The 19,283-nt window shown below is 37.4% G+C and overlaps 1 protein-coding gene across 1 annotated transcript in view; it reads left to right on the top strand.

Moving 5' to 3' along the window:
- The window catches only part of CATSPERB (cation channel sperm associated auxiliary subunit beta), an 81,604-nt gene that overhangs the window by 15,477 nt on the left and 46,844 nt on the right, over window positions 1-19,283 (top strand). The window contains exons 8-9 of the mRNA XM_034643053.1: window positions 1,677-1,829; window positions 11,450-11,594. Of these exons, the coding sequence (XP_034498944.1) occupies window positions 1,677-1,829; window positions 11,450-11,594 (298 nt within the window). The remainder of the gene's footprint in view (window positions 1-1,676; window positions 1,830-11,449; window positions 11,595-19,283) is intronic.

Genomic DNA, 19,283 nt, shown 5'->3' with positions numbered 1-19,283 from the left:
AAATGGCTAACAGACACATGAAAAAAATGTTCAAAATCATTAGCCATTAGGGAAATTCAAATCAAAACCACGTTGAGATACCACCTTACACCAGTTAGAATGGCAAAAATTGACAAGGTGAGAAACAACAATTGTTGGAGAGGATGTGGAGAAAGGGGATCCCTCTTATACTGTTGGTGGGAATGCAAGTTGGTACGGCCACTTTGGAAAATAGTGTGGAGGTCCCTTAAAAAGTTAAAAATTGAGCTACCCTATGATCCAGCATTTGCACTACTGGGTATTTTCCCCAAAGATATAGATGTAGTGAAGAGAAGGGCCATATGCACCCCAATGTTCATAGCAGCATTGTCCGCAATAGCTAAATTGTGGAAGGAGGAGCTACCCTATGATCCAGCATTTGCACTACTGGGTATTTTCCCCAAAGATATAGATGTAGTGAAGAGAAGGGCCATATGCACCCCAATGTTAACATTTGCAGCAACATGGACAGGACTGGAGGAGATTATGCTAAGTGAAATAAGTCAAGCAGAGAAAGACAATTATATGGTTTCGCTCATTTATGGAACATAAGAAATAGCAGGAAGATCGGTAGGAGAAGGAAGAGAAGAATGAAGGGGGGTAAACAGAAGGGGGAATGAACCATGAAAGACTATGGACTCTGGGAAACAAACTGAGGGCTTCAGAGGCGAGGGGGATGGGGGACTGGGATAGGCCAGTGATGCGTATTGAGGAAGGCACGTATTGCATGGTGCACTGGGTGTTATACGCAAATAATGAATCATGGAACATTACATCAAAAACTAAGGATATACTCTATGGTGACTAACATAACATAATAAAAAATTATTATAAAAAAATTTAAAAAATAAAATTTGGGGGTTATATATCATCTTAATAGTTTAAGGGAACAGGTGAGAAAGGCACTTAAGGGAAAACAAGTGAAAAGATAATGGGTTAACAGGGAAACAAATAGGAGATAAGAAAGTTTGTGATAATGTTTGCTTATACAGGTATGAGTGGTTTTTCCATCTCCTCAAGGCCATAAAACTCCCCAGGAGGAGGGATTTGGGGTAGGTTTTATTTGCATTCTCCCTTCTGGGAGTAGACCTGTTCTGAAGGTGAATTATTTCTGAAGGTAGCCTTATTTCTCAGAAGTTGCTGCTTTTAGTCAGAGAAGGGAAGTCTTCTTTTCTGCATCTGTTGAATCTTAATTATCTGCAGCTTACAATAATCTCTGTACCGCAGTGGCATGTCTTGGGGTACATATCCTGACCCCCTACAACATCACGATCCAATAGAATTGGAATGTAGCCCAGGCATCCACACTTAAAGAGGTGGTTTGCCATCACAGTTGTAAGCATGGACATTGGAATCTGTCTTTGGAGTTCAGCGATCGTTCTATAATAAAACCTTCCCAAGCCATTTATTATAGAAGCTTGGACAAATTATTTAATCTCCTGAACTTCATGTTCAACATCTGAAAATGGACACCTAAGGCAGGGGAAGGCAGAACAAAGACATATTGATGGTTGCTGATTTTTCCAGTTCTATGCTGTGTTAATGGATGCGTCCCTATCTTAATCAAAATCCACATAACAGGAAATTGTAACGTATTCTAGTAATATTAATGGTAATGTTCTGCTGATTTGTTCATGGTTTTGCTTATCTATTTCTAGAAAAGCACCATTGCCTCTGTGAGCATCCTAAAAAATAACAAACCAGGATTAAACCCCAAATTTCCACTTTTCGTATTTCCTTCATCATTCTCTTCACCTGTTGGAATGGTATTCCATCCACGAAGCCATTTTCTGTATGCTTACGGTAATCAGGTGCGTACACATAAAATTTCACATTCTAGTGTAGGTTTAAATCATTCACTTATTCTATGCTGAGTTGTTGTACATCAGATAAGGACCAGAGTCACTCTGGTGATCAGGGAGGTCGAAGGCCCAGAAGAGAGAATGAGAGGAGAGGAATTAGTGACAGTGAATAGAAAGGAGGAAGGGAGGTCAAGAGAAAATTGAGATACAGAAGGTATTAGGCTGTGCTGATGGGAATTATTCAGTAGAGAGAGAAAAACTGATGGTGCAGGTGAGAGAGAGAGAGAGAGAGGAAGAATTGCTGAAGTGACATTTTTAAATAGGTAAGAGGAGATGCGATCTATGAACTAGAAGACAGGTTAGTCTTAGGAGCTCCCATAGTAACAAGAAGAAGGGAGAGTTTTTGGGTTCCAAAGCTGACAAGTGGGTAGATGTGGTAATGGAATTGTGTGGGCACTTATCTTTTATTTTCTCAACAAAAATCAAAATTATTATTTGAGAGTGAGGATGGAGGAGTGTCAGGGTTTGAGAAAAGAGAGCAGAGAGAAATAGTTGTCCAGGGGGCGGAGAGCAGATCGACTGAAGGAAGTCAGTATGATCGCTTACGCTTTGTGTTTCTGAAATCCAAGCGTGACCACAGCATTATTGAATGGTCTTCTCCGTGTTCACTTGTGGGGGTCCATACATATTGGAAAAGACAGAGAGTTGTATTTAACCAGGGAATTTTTTACAAAGGAATTATTAAGAAGTAAAAGAGTGTACCCAAGGGAAGGCAATAAGACAAAGAAAAAAATAAAGAAATCAAAGGCATGAATATTAAGTCATAAACAAACTATTTACTTGCAGAAGATATGACTGCCCGTATAGAAAACTTAAAAGATACATACAAATTATTAAAAGAAACAGAAGAGTTAAACAAGGTAGAAAGGGCAAGTCAGTTTCATTTCTACACATGATCAACGAATTTGAAAGCATAATTTTTATGACACTATTTACAATAGCAAAAACAAAGCAAAATCACATTCAAAAAAACTATAAAGTGGTGCACCTGGCTGGCTCAGTTAGTGGAATATGTGACTCTTGATTTTGGGTTTGTGAGTTCGAACCCCATGTTGGGTATAGTGATTCCTTAAAAATAGTATCCTAAAAAAAACTATACATAAGAATAAATCTAAGATTTCTAAGATCTGTATGTAGAAAATCATAAACTTTATTGAAGGGCACTTAAAACTTAATAAAGAAATGGATATAAACATACTTGTGGATAGGAAAACTTGTCTTATAATTTCTTCCTCAAATTAATCTATAGATCTGATATAACTTGAATCAAAATCTCAAGGCTGGTTGTGGAGTTTAAGTTAATTCTTAAGTATATATGATATATGTCATTTCTACCTCTGTTTAAAAAAATTTTAATGGAATAAAAAAAGAGAATATATGGAAAAACAAAAGACCAAGAATAACCATGTCACTTCTGAAGAAGAATAAGGATGAGGGATTTGCACTACCAGATATTCACACTTTTTCGAAAAGTTGTAGTAATTATGATAATGTGGTTTTGACCGAGGAACAGACAAATTGACCAATGGAATGAAATAGAAAGCCCATGAATAGTCCCACCATATCTAGAATGTTAATAGAGGCCAAAAATTGTTTAACTCTTCTGAGGGAAAAATAAGAGATAGCTCAAAATGGGATGGGAAGTATTGGTTACATATGGAAAATGTTGAATTGGATACCCATACTGCAACAAACATCAAGCCCAACTCCTGTTGGATTGATAATTTAAATATACATGGACTCTGAGAAACAAACTGAGGGCTTCAGAGGGGAGGTGGATGGGGGAATGGGATAGGCTGGTGATAGGTAGTAAGGAGGGCACGTATTGCATGGTGCACTGGGTGTTATACGCAACCAATGAATCATTGAACTTTACATCAAAAAAATAAATAAATAAAAATTAAAAATTAAAAAAATAACTTAAATATATAAAAACTTTTATTTTTAAAAATTTTTAAAGATTATTTGTTTATTTGAGAGAGAGAGCGAGCACGCATGCACAAGTGAGGAGGAGAGGGGCAAAGGGAGAGGGAGAAGCAAACTCCCCACTGAGCAGGGAGCCCAATGTGGGGATGGATCCCAGGACCCTGAGCTCATGACCTGACCTGAAGGCAGGTGCTTAACTGACTGAGCCACCCAGGCGCCCCTAAATACAAAAACTTTTAAAGGAAAATATAAGTGAATATCTTTCTGAAATCAGGGTAGGGAAAGCATTTTAAAACAAGGCTTAAAAAAACAGTAACCATAAAAAATAGCATCACTTTCATTATAAAGAAAAAGTCTGTGTCTGCAAGATGGCAGATTAAGAAGCTTTAGGCCTTTGCTCTCCCACAGACGCACTGAGTCAGCAACAGTATACAGATCAGAATACCTTTGTAAGAACTCTAGAGACCGGTTGATTAGCTACAACACCCAGACCAACTAAAACCAAAAAAGGATTCTAACAAAAGGGGCAGGAAAATTTGCCCATTTGTGCCCCACCTTCAACCACTCTAGTGTGACACAACCAGGAGGAATCCTCCTGCTCAAGAGATCCTCTCTTGGGATAGAAACAAAATTGTGGACCTTACATGCAACACTCTGGCTTCTCTGAGGGCTGCTCAAGGGACTGGTTTTGGTCTTGCCTAACCCAGAGCACTAAGAGGACTTGTTTGGAAACTGCCGAAACAAGGAGGGTAATGTTGGCAAGATGGAGGAACAGGAACCTTCAGACCCTCCCTTTCCTGCAGAGACACCAATATAACAAATGCAGACCAGAATACTTTTGCAAGGACTCTGGACTCCATTTGAGAAGCTACAGCATCCAGACCAACCTAAAGCCAAAGAGAGTCCAACAAAAGGGGTGGGAAAACTTGCAGCATTTTCCATATCCATCCACACCTCTCCTCTTATCTGACTTAATGCAGCACAACTTGGAGGAAACCTTTCCTGCCAGGGATCCTCCCTCAGGATAGAAACAAAATAATTAACTGTGTGTCCAACATTCTGGCTGGACGGGGGAATCTGTGTCATCTGACTCAGAGCACTGATGCAACTGGCAGACTTGTTCAGAAACTGTTGAAAACAGTTACGATCACTGTCGCACATTAGAGCTGCAGTTCTTTTATTTTTATTTTTAAGATTTTATTTATTCATTTGACAGAGATAGAGACAGCCAGCTAGAGAGGGAACACAAGCAGGGGGAGTGGGAGAGGAAGAAGCAGGCTCCCAGCAGAGGAGCCTGATGTGGGGCTTGATCCCAGAACGCCGGGATCACGCCCTGAGCCGAAGGCAGACGCTTAACCGCTGTGCCACCCAGGCGCCCTAGAGCTGCAGTTCTACACCCACATGCCAGGGGCAGCAAGAACTTATGGGTGTCTGGAAGGAGAGGGATAAACTGCTTAGGCAATTTGAGACAACTAAAAACACAGCACAAGCCAGAGAAAACACATCCTTCGAAGGGATTTCAAAAGTCCTAGAGCCTCTAGCTGGTCTGATTCGTAAGGGTCTGCCTGAAGCCAGTCCATAAACACTGGGAGAAGTGGTTGTGCAATCGAATGCTCACATCTCAAAATAATAGCATGACAGGCATGCCAAAGAAACAGGGAAACGTGGCCCAATCAAAGGAACAGAATAAATCCCTGCAGAACGACCCTAAAGAAATGCAGACCTCTGAGGTGCCTGACAAAGAATTTTAAACAACTGTCATAAAGATGCCCAATGAGCTAGAAGAGAACACAGACAACTAAAAGAAATCAAGAAAATAATGAACTAATGGAGAATATAAAACATAGAAACTATAAAAACTCAAGCAGAAGTTCTGGAGCGGAAACCTGCAATAACTGAACTAGAATACCAGAGCTGAATAGCAGATTTGATCAAGCAGAAGCAGCAGCAGACTTTGGAGAGAAGCTATTTGAAATCATCAAATCAGAGAACAAAAAAGCCGAAAGAATGAATAAAAGTGAAGAGAGCCTCGGGGATGTGTAGGGACTATCAAATGCACATATCCATGCAATATGGGACTTAACGCAAGTAGAAGAGAGAGAAAAAGGGGCAGAGAGTGGTTATTTAGAGAAACAATGGCTGGAATTTCCCAAATCTGAGGAAAGAAATGGGTGTACAAATTAAAAAAACTTAAAGAATTCCAATCACAATAAATCCAAAAAGAGCAAAACTGAGGCACATAATCAAAATGTCAAAAGTCAAAGACAGAGAGAAAGCCTTGAAAGCAATGAGAAAAAAGTGACTCACTACATATGAGGGAACTTCCATAAGATTATCGCTGGATTGCTCAGTAGAACCCTTGCAAGCCAGAAGAGAGTGGGGTAATATATTCAAAATGCTGAAAGAAAAAAAAAAACCTGTCAATCAAGAATACATTTGGCAAGCTGTTGCTCAAAATTGAAGGAGAAATTAAGATTTTTCTGAGATAAAATAAAGCTGAGGGAGTTCATTACAACTAGACCTGTTCTGGGGGGGAGAAAGGCTGAAGAGAGTCCTTGAAGGTAAAAATAAAGGATAGTAGATAGCAACATGAAGTCACATGAAAATAAAAAGTTTTCCAATGACATAAATACATGAACAAATTTAGTAACTTGTATTAATGTAACTTTGGTGCATGAATTTATTTTTAATTCTTGTATAGAGTTTAAATGAGAAAATCACTTTTAAAAACTAGAAGTCTATGTTAAAGAGTATGTAATATAAGAAGATGTGATTTGTGACATCAGGAACACAAAGTGGGGAGATAGAGCTGTGTAAGAGGAGATTTTATATGCAATGAAGTTAAATTGTTATCAGATTTAAAAGAATGTATAACTTTAAGATGTTGTATGTAATTGCAATGGTTACCACAAAGAAAAAATATATAGGATATATGCACAAGAAAATAAGGGAATCAAAGAACATCACTGCAAATGATCAATGAAATGCTAAGGAAAGCAGTAAGAGAGGAAAAGAGGAGGGACAGAAAGCTACAAGACACAAAAACCCAAAAAACAAAATGGCAATAGTAAGTCCTTCCATATCAGTAATTACTTTAGATGTATATGGATTAAATTTCCCAATCAAGGGGCGCCTGGGTGGCTCAGTCAGTTGGGCATCTGCCGTCAGCTCAGGTCATGATCCCAGGGTCCTGGGATTGAGCCCCATGTCAGGCTCCCTGCTCAGCTGGGGGGGGGCCTGCTTCTCCCTCTCTCTCTGTCTGCTGCCCCCCCCTCCCCCCCTTGTGCTCTCTCTCTCTCTCTGTGTGTCAAATAAATAAAATCTTTTTTTAAAAATTTCCAATCAAAAGACAAAAATAAGCTGAATGCATAAAAAAAAAAAAAACCAGCACCACCACCAACAAAAAAACCCAGGATGCAACCATGTGCTGTCTACAAAAAATTCACTTTAGATCTAAGCACACACATAAGCTGAAAGTGAAAGATTGGAAAAAATATTCCTGCAAATGGTAACCAAAAGAGAGCTGGTCTGGCTATTCTAATATCATACAGAATACACTGTAAGTCAAAAAGTGTTACAAGAGACAAAGAAGTTCATTATATAATAATAAAAGGTCAATTCACCAAGAAGATGTAACAATTAAAAATATCCATGCAGCAAGCATCAGAGCTAATATATGAAGCAAACTTTAAAAGAATCAAAGGGAGAAACAGCAACATAACAGTGGGAGCCTTAAATAGCCCACTTTCAATAGTGGATAGAAAAACCAGAAGATAAATAAGGACATAGAAGATCTGAACCACATTGTAGACCAATTAGACCTAACAGACATAATCAGATGACTCTATTTGACAACAGCAGAATATAAATGCTTCTCAAATACAGAGCATTCTTTAGGATGGAACATAAGTGAGGCCACAAAACAAGTCTTAACACATTTAAAGTGACTAAAATGATATGAAATGTCTTTTCTAATTGCAATGAAACAAAACTAGAAATCAACAGCAGAAAGAAAAGTGGAAAATCTACAAGTATATGGAAATTAATTGATACATTTTTATTTATTTTTAAAAATTTTATTATGCTAGTCACCATGCAGTACATCGTTAGTTTTGATGTAGTGTTCCATGATTCATTGTTTGCGTATAACACCCAGTACATTTTTAAACAACAAATGAGTCAAAGAAGTAGTCAGAAGGGAAACTAGAAAATATCTTAAGAAAAATAAAATGAAAACAAAACACACCAGATTTATGGGATGCGGCAGTAGCAATACTAACAGGGAAGTTTATAGCTATAAACACACACATTAATAAGGAAGAAAAATCTCAAATCAACAACCTAGCCTTACAATTTAGGGAACTATAAAAAGAAGAGCAAATCAAACCCAAAGTTAGCAGATGGAAGGGAATAATAAAGACTAGAGCAGAGATAAATGCAATAGAGAATACAAAAATAATAGAAAAAATCAACAAAACTAAGAGCTGGTTCTTTGAAAGTTCAACAAAATTGATAAACCGTTAGCTATAGTCAGTAAGAAAAAAAGAGAAGAGTCAACTAAAATAAAAAATTAAAGAGGAGACTTTACAACTGATACCACAGGAATAAGGATTTTGAGGTTATGAAAAATTATATGCTAGCACACTAGATAACCTAGAAGAAATGGGTAACTTCCTAGAAACACATAGCCTACCAATAGTAACTCATGAGGAAATAGAAAATCTGAACAGACCAAAAACTAGTTACAAGATTGAAAAAGGGATTAATATCCAGAATATATAGAGAACTTCTACAACTCAGCAATTTAAAAAACAAACAATCTCATTAATAAATTGGTAAAGGACTTGACTAGAAATTTCAGTAATCAAGTATCTCCCAACAAAGGAAATCCCAGGACCAGATGGCTTTATTGATTGAATTGTTCCAAATATTTAAAGAATTCACACCAATCCTCCTCAAATTCTTACCAAAAGATTGAAGAAGAAGGGACATTTTCAGGGTCACTCTCTGAGGCCAGTGTTATCCTAATACTAAAGCCAGATAAGTATACTATAAGAAAAGAGAACTAGAAATCAATATCTCTGAAGAACATTCATGCAAATATCTTCAACAAAATACTAGCAAACTGAATTAAAGAGTGCATTAAAAGGATTATATATACAATGACCAAGTAGGATTTAATTCTGGAATGCAAGGATGGTTCAACATATGAAAATGAATAAATGTAATACACTGTATTAACAGAAGGAAGATGGAAACCCACGCAGTCATCTCAACATGAGATGTTGACGAGGATATGGATCAGTCAGATCTCTTATCCTTTGCTGATGGGAGAGTGAATTGCTACAAACTATTTTGGAAAGCAATTTGGCATTATTATCCTGTAAATTATAATGGTTGCATGTGCTATGACTCACCAATTTCACTTTTTTGGCCAGGGAAACACATATATGAAGAAATATTTTAAAATTTTCATCATGGCACTGGTAGTAATAGCATTAAATAACTGAAAATAATCCAGATGACCAGGAATAGGAGAATGAATAAATACATCGCAGTTGATTCACATAATGAACTATTATACAGCAATATAAAAGCAAATGAACTGAGCTATGTGCAACAGTATGAATATAAGTGAATAATGTTGAGAGGAGGAAAAGTAAGTTTTAGAAGACAATATACGGATGGTATCTTTTTAAAAAGAGCAAAAACAGTAATTTTAAGCAATATGTTATTTAAACACACATACATATATATTGCTAAAACTAAAAAAAAAAACTAAGGGAATGAAAACACAAATTTCATTTCAGAATATGATACACCTCTGAGGGAAGATGCAGGATGACAAGATTGGAGAGAAAGAAGAATAGGCAAAGCACTAGCTACATGCTAGTTCTTGGGTTAGAATGTCAGTTCATACATGTTCATCATATTATGAAATAACATAAGAAAGATAAAAGTGAGCTGTACACGGATCAATAATTTAAAATTGAAAAAAATGCAATGAGATGCCATTGTTTTCATTCAGGTAATCAGTAAAAATTAAAAGTAAATTTTTGATAATATCAAGTATTTGTGAGGTTTGAGAATACACTGCTAATGGGAATATAAAGTGGTTCAGGGAAACTGGAAAGCATTTTAACATTTCAATTAAAATTATACAAATATGCATAGCCTCTGAATCAGCAACTCAGTTTTTCAGCATCCGCCCTAGAGATACTCTTTCACATTAGTACAGAGAGACAGGTGAATGAATGCTCCTCACAGTATTGTCTGTAACAGCAAACATTCCGATACAACCTTTGTGCCCATTAGTAGGAAAATAGAGTATCCCCAGTATGGTGTAGCCGAAATATTGGATACTATGCAGCAATATAGAAGAATGTGAAGATCCGCATGAGCTAACATCAAATGATGTGAGGTATTTTGTTGAGTGGCAAATGTAACTTACGGAACAATAGGTACAGTATAATGACATTTCGAATGTGTTGTTCAAAGTACCTTCCCTCACCCACCCACCCACCACCACACTCACTAGTAACATTCGCAGGAGCCAAGCCAGAGTAAAATTGGAGGCCCCCCTATCCTGTGTCTAGGAGTATTGATTGTGCTATGCCAGCAATGAGCACTAATTTCTGAGTGATAGAAGTCTCCATGTGTTGTTCAGTACATTTTCTCTATAATATGTATGCCCTAAACATGTAATCCAGGGCAAGGATAAAGCTAGTCTAAAGCTAGTATGGCACCCAGATATAGAAAGAAATAGTTACAGAAAATATAGAATATATAGAATATATATACATATATATAATATATAGAATTTTAAAATATAAAACAGTGGTTACCTCTGGGAAGGGACAGAGGAGACCACAATTATATAACATAAGGTAAAAAAGGAAAACTATTTAGAGGGTGGTCAAAGAGACTTCAGCTGCATTTACAATGTTTTAAATTTAAGAAAAGCCTATTTTCAAGTATAATTTGTCATTAAAATTAATTTTTTAAAAAGAACTTTAAAACCCTGAAATCTTCATCTGAGTAAGACTTAGGCCATGAAAAGAGGTAGCAAGCAAGCAGGATTCATCCAATACAGGATCTGATTTATCTTCAAGCAACTGTGAAGTGAAAGATGAGGGAATAGAGAACCTTACATGGTGGAGGGTATATGAAGATTTACTAAGGTCCCAGGACACACTTGTGTAAGTGTCCATGGGCTCTTGCACACAACACTTGATCACATACATATTTTCCAGATGCCTGGGACATAAAGACTTACATTAGTATGAGGTAAGCTCTCTCCTTCCTATCCAAGTACACCCAGCCCTTCATCCTTTTATGATCAAGGGGACCCTGCTTGGGAGATGTTGGGATGGCTTCATTCTTTTATACACTCACCATGCACACTGTGTTGACCTGAGACTCTGCCACAAACACTGTCATCCAGACCCTAGGAAGGAGCTAGATAGAGTGTTGACCAACTGGGTAAGGAGTCTGTACGTGTGTTCGTGTGTGCATGTGATGGATGTGGGAGTATGGGAAAGACAATGCTGCAGGACTTTTCTTATGTAGGAAGATCAGGCTGATAGGTTAGTGCTGTCAGATGGTTGCCTCTTCTGTGAGGTATTATCTTTTTATTCCCTTAGGTGTGGCTTTCAATCGACGGCGGCAACACTTTCGAATTATTAGCTGATTTTCATGATGATATCATAAAGAATACTTACCACAGTTTTTATACTTCAGATATTACGTTTGTTTCTCAAAGTGGAAATGTTTACTTGACAAAGGCAGGTAAGAAATTCACTTTTATTGGTGTAAGAACTACATGTGAGCCAGGGATTAGAACATACATGGAAAAAAGGTACCATATATTTTTTTAAAGATTTTATTTATGTATTTGACAGAGATAGAGACAGCCAGCGAGAGAGGGAACACAAGCAGGGGGAGTGGGAGAGGAAGAAGCAGGCTCATAGCGGAGGAGCCCGATGTGAGGCTCGATCCCAGAACGCCGGGATCACACCCTGAGCCAAAGGCAGACGCTTAACCTCTGTGCCACCCAGGCGCCCCGAAAAAAGCTGCCATATTAATCAACTACTCTTAAAGTCTCAAACCTATTAGAGGCAACAGATTTTTAAAAATTATTTTCATTGTGGTAAAACACGCATAACATGAGGTTGACTATCTTACTTATTTTTAAGTATACAGTTTGGTGGTATTAAATACATTCAAAATTTCTGCAGCCATCAACACCATCCTTCTCCAGAACCCTTCCTGTCTTGTAAAACTGAAACTCTATATCCCTTAAAAAATAAATCCTAATGGGGCTCCTGGGTGGCACAGCCAGTTGGGTGACTGACTCTTGGTTTAGGCTCAGGTCATGATCTCAGGGTCATGAGATGGAGCCCCCTGTCAGGCTCCACACTTAGCACAGAGTCTGCTTAAGATTCTCATCTCCCTTTACCCCTCCCCCACCCACTCTTTCGTTCTCTCTCACTCACGCTCTCTCTCAAATAAATAAATAAATATTTAAGAAATAAAAATAAAAAAATAAATCCTCATTTCCCCCCTTTCCACAGCCCCAGCAACCACCATTCTACTTTCTGTCTCTCTGATTTTGACTACTCTAGATACGTCATATAAGTGGAATCATACGGTATTTGTCCTTTTGTGACTGGGTTATTTCACTTAGCAGAATGTCCTCAAGGTTCTTCCATGTTGTAGCATGTATCAGAATTTCCTTCATTTGTAAGGCTAAATAATATTCCGTTGTATGTATATCACATTTTGCTTATCTGTTCATCCAACAAGGGACATTTGTGTCGCTTTCATGTTTTTAGCTATTTTGAGTAGCACTGCTATGAACATAGGTATACAAATATCCCTTTGAAACTCTGCTTTCAGTTTTTGTGGGTATATACCCAGAAGTGGAATTCCTGCATCATACGGTAGCTCTGTTTTTAATTTTTTGAGACCTTACAATTCTCTTTTCCACAGTAGCTCTACCATTTTACATTCCTACTGCCAGTATAAAAGAGTTCTAATTTCTCTGCATCCTTGCCAACACTTGTTATTTTCAGTTTTGTTTTTGTTTTTGTTTTGATAGTGGTCATGCTAATGGGTGTGAGGTGTAGTGTCTCTTAGTTTTGATTTGCATTTTCCCAATGACTGAGCATCTTTTCTTCTGCTTATTGGCCATTTGTGTATCTTCTTAGCAGAAATTTCTTCGTAAGTCCTTTGCCAATTTGTTAATCAGATTGCTTGTTGCTGTTTTTTATTGCTGAGTTGTAGTTCTCTGTATATTTGGGGTATTAATCACTTATCAAAAATTTGCTAATGTTTTCCCCCCTTCTGTGGGTTGCCTTAAATCTCCTTGGTTAATTCCTACATATTTTTTTGGATGATATTATAAATGGAACTGTTTTCCTAATTTCCTTTTCTGATTATTTATTGCTAGTGTAATACGACTGATTTTTGTGTATTGATTTTATATTGTGCTACTTTGATGAATTCATTTATTCTAATAATTTTTTTTTTTTTTTAGAATCATTAGGGTTTCTACATACAGGATCCTATCACTGTGAAGAGGGATGATTTTACTTCTTCCTTTGTGATTTGGATGCCTTTTTTTTTTTCTTCACTAATTGCTCTGGCTAGAACTTCCAATATTATGTTGAATAGAAGTGGTGAAAGCAGACATCCTTGCCTCATTCCTGATCTTATAGGAAAAGCTTTCAGTCTTTCACCATTGAGTATAATGTTCACTGTGGATTACTCATATATGGCTTTTATTATGCTAAGATAATCTCCTTTTATTCCTAGTCTGTTAAGTGCTTTTATCATGAAACGATCAGAGCACAGATCCCCAGTATTTGGAGGACAGGGTCCTTTTTGCCCACCCTGGCTCCTGTAAACTGCCCCAGGAATATGTGCACAGCCCTGCCCCGTGCCTCTAGTGGCTGATGAATAGCTACTGCTAAGGGCTGAAATTAACCACAGTTTACCATCCAAGCCTTCCTCTGGAAGTGGCAAGCCTTCAATAGACTCCAGAATTCCAAAATAATTACATCAGATAGATTCTGCCAATGCAACTGTTGTCTGGGTGAGGAGACAGATTCCTGGTGCTTCCTTCTCTACCATCTTCCCTGAATCCTCCAGGAGGTGATGGAGCTTTAGGAACTCCAAAAGTAGGATCCTATGAACAGCCCTGAAGAAGGGAACCCTGGAACATCATGCTATGTGCTCATTTATAATTTCTGCGATGTTTTACTTTCCCAAAAGACAATAATAGCTCCTGTTTAGCTGCATTTGAGCTTGGCATGTTACCAATATCATCTTGTTTAATATTCACAGCACTGGCTGAAGTAGGGAATATTAGCCTACTTTTACAAATTAAATTGATGCCACTGAAATCACCCAACTTGTAAGAGGTGACGTTGTGTAAATGTTATATGGCTCTCTGTCTACTTTAACTTTGCGATTTCCTTGATTGAGACTACATAGCTCCTCTCAGTTTATTTGTGCAGTAAAAGAAACAGCTCATATTGACTGACTTTTACTGACAGATGCCCAATCTTTTCCAACTCCGTTGAATTTTGTGAGCCTACAATGATAAAGGAGCATGGTTCTCCATCTATGTCTGTATCTCTATGATCTGCATTCTCATTTTATTTTGTTATTCAATTATTAGGTCTTTGAGGTCTTGTTTTGTTGAATCTATTAATTTATTAAGGTCCTTAGATGCAAAATATGGGGGAATTTTTAAACTCCTCCTGGGATAGGCTTTGTCTCCACTGGATTCTTTATATCTTTTATATGTGGTTAGTACCTTCTCTGCCTTTTCTTTCCCCACTGCCCTCTGCTGTTCCCCCACCTTCCTCTTTACCCCTTTTCATTCTTCATGCCTTCTTTCTATCTCTGCTCTTCCTTTTTTTTCTCCAGTTCATCATTACAGTGTGTGTGGCACTGGTCAGAACTTTTATTTGCTCTAATGTAATGTAGGTGAATTATTCTTGAGACCTGTTTGCTTCCCCTCATCCAGGTAGCACTTGGACTTGTTCTCGTAGTACGGTGCCTTGGAAGGTGGTAGACCTGGCTACACTCAAGAGGGCCTGATTTTTTCCTTTGAGTACCGTCTTATCCATTGCCTACTTCTCTCTTGATAGGAGCATACTACTGGGAGTCCTTAGGATTTCGTTGATTTATCTTCCTTCTCTTAATATGACCTCAAAGGCCTGGGTGTAGAGTAGTGTGACCTGTTACACCAAAATTTTCTCTTTCTTTCCTTAGTGTTTTATTGTGTATGTTTTGGCATATTGTTCTTTTTCCTTTTTTGATTGTTTGCTGGTGATTTCGTTTTTGTTTTTTGCTACTTATTTTTGTGGTACAATATACTTAGTACAAAATTTAGCATTTTAACCATGTTTGACTGTACAGTGTAGTGACCTCAAGTGCATTCACATTGTTGTGCAAACACCACCAGCCATCTCCCTCCAGAACGTTCCCTTCTTCCCACTACACAATAACTCCCCATTCTTTCTCCCCTGCCCCCCGGCCTCTCACAACTACTTTTGTCCCTATGAATGTGACTATTCTAGGTACCTCCTGTAAGTGGAATCATACATTTTTTGTCCTTTTGTGACTGGCTTATTTCACTTAGCACATCTTCAAGTTTTATCCGAGTTATAGCAGGTAATCAGCGCTTCATTCCTTTTTGTGGTTGAATAATTTTCAAATGGATGTGGCGCATTTTGCTTACTAGGACATTTGGGTTGAGGGGCAATATTTAAACAGTTTTTAGCTCTTATGAATAATGCTTTTATGAAAAATTTCCATTCAAATTTTTGTGTAGAAATATGCTTTCCATTCCCTTGCGTATATATGTAGGAGTCTCACTGCTGGGTCATATGGTAGGTAACTCTGTTTTAACATTTTGAGGAACTGCCAAACTGTGACTGTACCATTTTACATTCCCACCAGCAACGTATGAGCATTATTTTTCCACATCCTCGCCAACACTTGTTACTGTCTTTTTTATTTTAGTTACCTGAGTGGGTAAGAAATTATATCTCATTGTGGTTTTGATTTGCATTTTACTAATGACTAATGATGTGAAGCAACTTTTCATGTGTTTAGTGACCATTTGTACACCTTCTTTGGAGAAGTGTCTGTTCAAATCCTTTGCCCATTTTAAAATTGGGTCGTCTTTTTATTGTTGAGTTGTAAGAGTATTTTATATATTTTGGCTATTAGTCCCTTATCAGATATATGATTTGGATATATTTTCTCTCATTGTGGGTTATCTTTTTGACTTACTGGATTGTCCTTTTTGATGCACAAACATTTTTAATTTTGATGAAGTCCAATTCACTTTCCTTTTATTGTTTATATTTTTGGTGTCCTATCTAAGGAAACATTCATTGCCTAATCCAAGGTTGTAAAGATCTACTCCTGTGTTTTCCTCAGAGAGGGTGATAGTTTTCATACATATTTTTTTGGTCCATTTTGTTAGGTATTCATAAGACAATGAAGCTATCAATTGTATAAAGAAATGAAGCTAAAATTCGGGAATTAATAGGCGAGGAGATCTACCTTCAGAAATACGGTCTCTCCAAACAATGCTCAAGTTGCACTTTTGTAGATTATTGGGTAAATTCGGAATTTGGGCTAAACTTGGAGATACCTGATTAGGTCTAACCAGAGTGTGAAAAACATTGATTGTTTTCAAGACAGGAGTGAGGTTGGGTTTTTTGTTGTTGTTGTTGCTGTTGATATGTCAGCATTCTTGCCTGTTTAGCTTCAAACTAGTTTCTTCTGGTCTCTGACATGATTTTAAACAAGCTTTTTAAAGATTTCTGATATGACTACAAAAAGCAAGTTTCTTTAAACTCAGTATTGTGTCCTTGACGCCCACCAGCAGAATTCAGTGTTATCATCATAAAATCTCATTGGTCCTTCCTTGTTCAAGGAAAAGAAGAGACCACCAGATTCATATCCCGTTTCCCCAGATCTTCACCACTGTGTTTATGCATTCTCTATTCTGTCAACAAAACCTTTACTCAATTTCTGTTAGTATCAGGTTAATCTTTCTGGTGTATTTGCTGGAATACTTCTTGAGACAGTAGTTGTGCAGTAGCATTTGAGAATCTAATGATAAGCCATCATTTGATCACAAAATAAACAAAAATGACTATGAGTGATATTAGGAGGGGTTGGAAAGTAGAGTGAGGTACGGAACATTTGCAGTATTCCGGAAAGTTCCCTCATGCTACTTTGCCATCAGTACACTTCTAAGGGTAGCCATTATTCTGACTTCTAATACCATAGATTAGTTTTAACTGGTTTTGAACTTCACGCAAATACAATGATGCAGTATATATATATTCTTTTATGTCTGACGTTTTTTTCAGTCAACATTATAACTGTGAGATTTCTCCACAGTGATGTACGTGTTAGCAATTCGTTCTTTCTCACTGCTGTGTAGTCTTGCATTGCCTGAATACCATATTTATCTATTCCACTCCTGGTAGGTTTTTACATTGTTTCTATTTGAGGCTTATTATAGAGAAGCCATGGACAATTTTTGTATTAGTCTTTTGCTGGATGGAGCTTTCACTTCTATTTGGAATATACCTAAGAAAAGACCTGCTGTGTCATAAAGTATGTTTGTTTAGATTTTGTGGAAGAAAATATTGAGTTCTGTCAACATTTTCCCTGCCAGCAATGTAGGGACAATGACTGTCCTAGCAGCAATATGAAGGAATTCCAGCGCTCCCCCTCTCACCAGGACTTCGTATTGTTAGTCTTTTAAATAGTAAGTCGTTGTGATGAGCATGTAATTGTGCTCACTGAGGATTTCGTTTGCGTGAGTAATGATGTTGAGCACATTTTCTTATGTTCACTGGTTGATTTTTATATCTTTTTTGGTAAATTATCTCAAGTCTCTTTTTAGCCGAAGTTTTTATTGGAATGACTTTTTTATTGATTTCCATGAGTTGTTAATGTACTATGGACATGTGTCCTTTTTAGAAACATAACTTGCAAACATCTTTTCCCAACCAATGGCTTGTCTTTTCTATTCTCTTTATGGTGTCCTGTGAGGGGCAGAATTATTAATTTTTAGAAGTTCATTTTGTCAATCTTCGCTTGTATGGTTGGTGCTTCTTCTCATATCCTATTTGAGAAGTCTTGGCTATCCCAAAGTTACGAAGGTATTTTCCTATTTTCTTCTAGAAGCTTGTTTTTAGATTTGTTTTACAGTTCTGTGTGAAATCTCTATTTCTGTGTGTGGTATGAAGTGAGGGTTCTTGTTTCCCCATGTAGCTGTCAAATTTTCTACTGTGACCTTGAATTGAATAATCAAGGTCATAAGTAAGGTTTTTTTTGGTAACCTCTTTAATATAGCCATAAAAGTCATACCATCCTGCAGTCTTTGTAAAAACCATAATTGTCATTGTTGCACCCCATTTGATCATCTAAAGTGTTCCCCTCCACAAACATGCCATCCCATGCTACACCAGTAATAATTTGAATAATTGTGATGCCTGAATTTGCTGTGGATTTCCAGTGTCACAGTAGCTACCAGGCATAGAGGTCATCTGTGCATTCCTTAAATATGTGAACAGCTCAGTCCCAGAATCCAGCCTTGATATTCTATCTTCCAGGGATATATCTAGTAAAAATCTGTGTCACTTATAGTCCTGGCAGGAAACATAATTCCACTCGAGTGTTTCACCTGGAAAGCCTTTATAAGGAGACTATTTGCAGAGCAGTGGACTGAGTTAAAGGAACCAACAATGATCTTAAAATAGCCAGAGATTAGCAATGGGAGAAAACCATTACAGTCCCTTTGATTTAAGGAATAATGCAAATAAATAGATGATAGATAGGAAGGAAGAAAGAAAGAAAGAAAGAAAGAAAGAAAGAAAGAAAGAAAGAAAGAAGATAGGTAATAGCATCACCTAAGCCCAGTCAAAGCTGAAATGGAGCAGGGGTCACCCTGCAAGAGGTATAGTCTAGGAGACTCAAAGCTCGTGTCAGAACTGCATCACTAAAGTAGGGAGAAAGGCAGTAAGAACTACCTAGACTTTTCTCTCCTTCCCTATTCTTACCTCCTCCTACTGCCTTTCATTGGCCAAATCCAATCAGAAGGCATCTGGAAACACAGCACAAATACTGCAATTCATACGGGTCAGCCTTTCAGTGTACCAGGCAGAGAAAAGAAAGTCTGGGGATGAATCTGGAGGAACAGGCAAATAGAGAATAAATAGCACATATTGTGAAACAAAAATCAAAGCAGACTAAGCAACATTACTTTGGAAACAGTGAAAATAACACCAAAGAAAATGGAACTAAATTGTCCATGTAAGTGATAAACCGTTACATATCACAGATATAACTAAGAAACATGTCCACATGTAGAATGAATAAATAAGTGGAAAGAATCTAAAATGATAAATATTGTTGCTAAAGATGGAGAAACTG

The sequence above is a fragment of the Ailuropoda melanoleuca genome, chromosome 14 (assembly GCF_002007445.2).
Source record: "Ailuropoda melanoleuca isolate Jingjing chromosome 14, ASM200744v2, whole genome shotgun sequence".
NCBI classification, from domain to species: domain Eukaryota; kingdom Metazoa; phylum Chordata; class Mammalia; order Carnivora; family Ursidae; genus Ailuropoda; species Ailuropoda melanoleuca.
The sequence above is the reverse complement of the archived record's forward strand: the minus strand, read 5'-3'. Positions and strand labels throughout refer to the sequence as shown.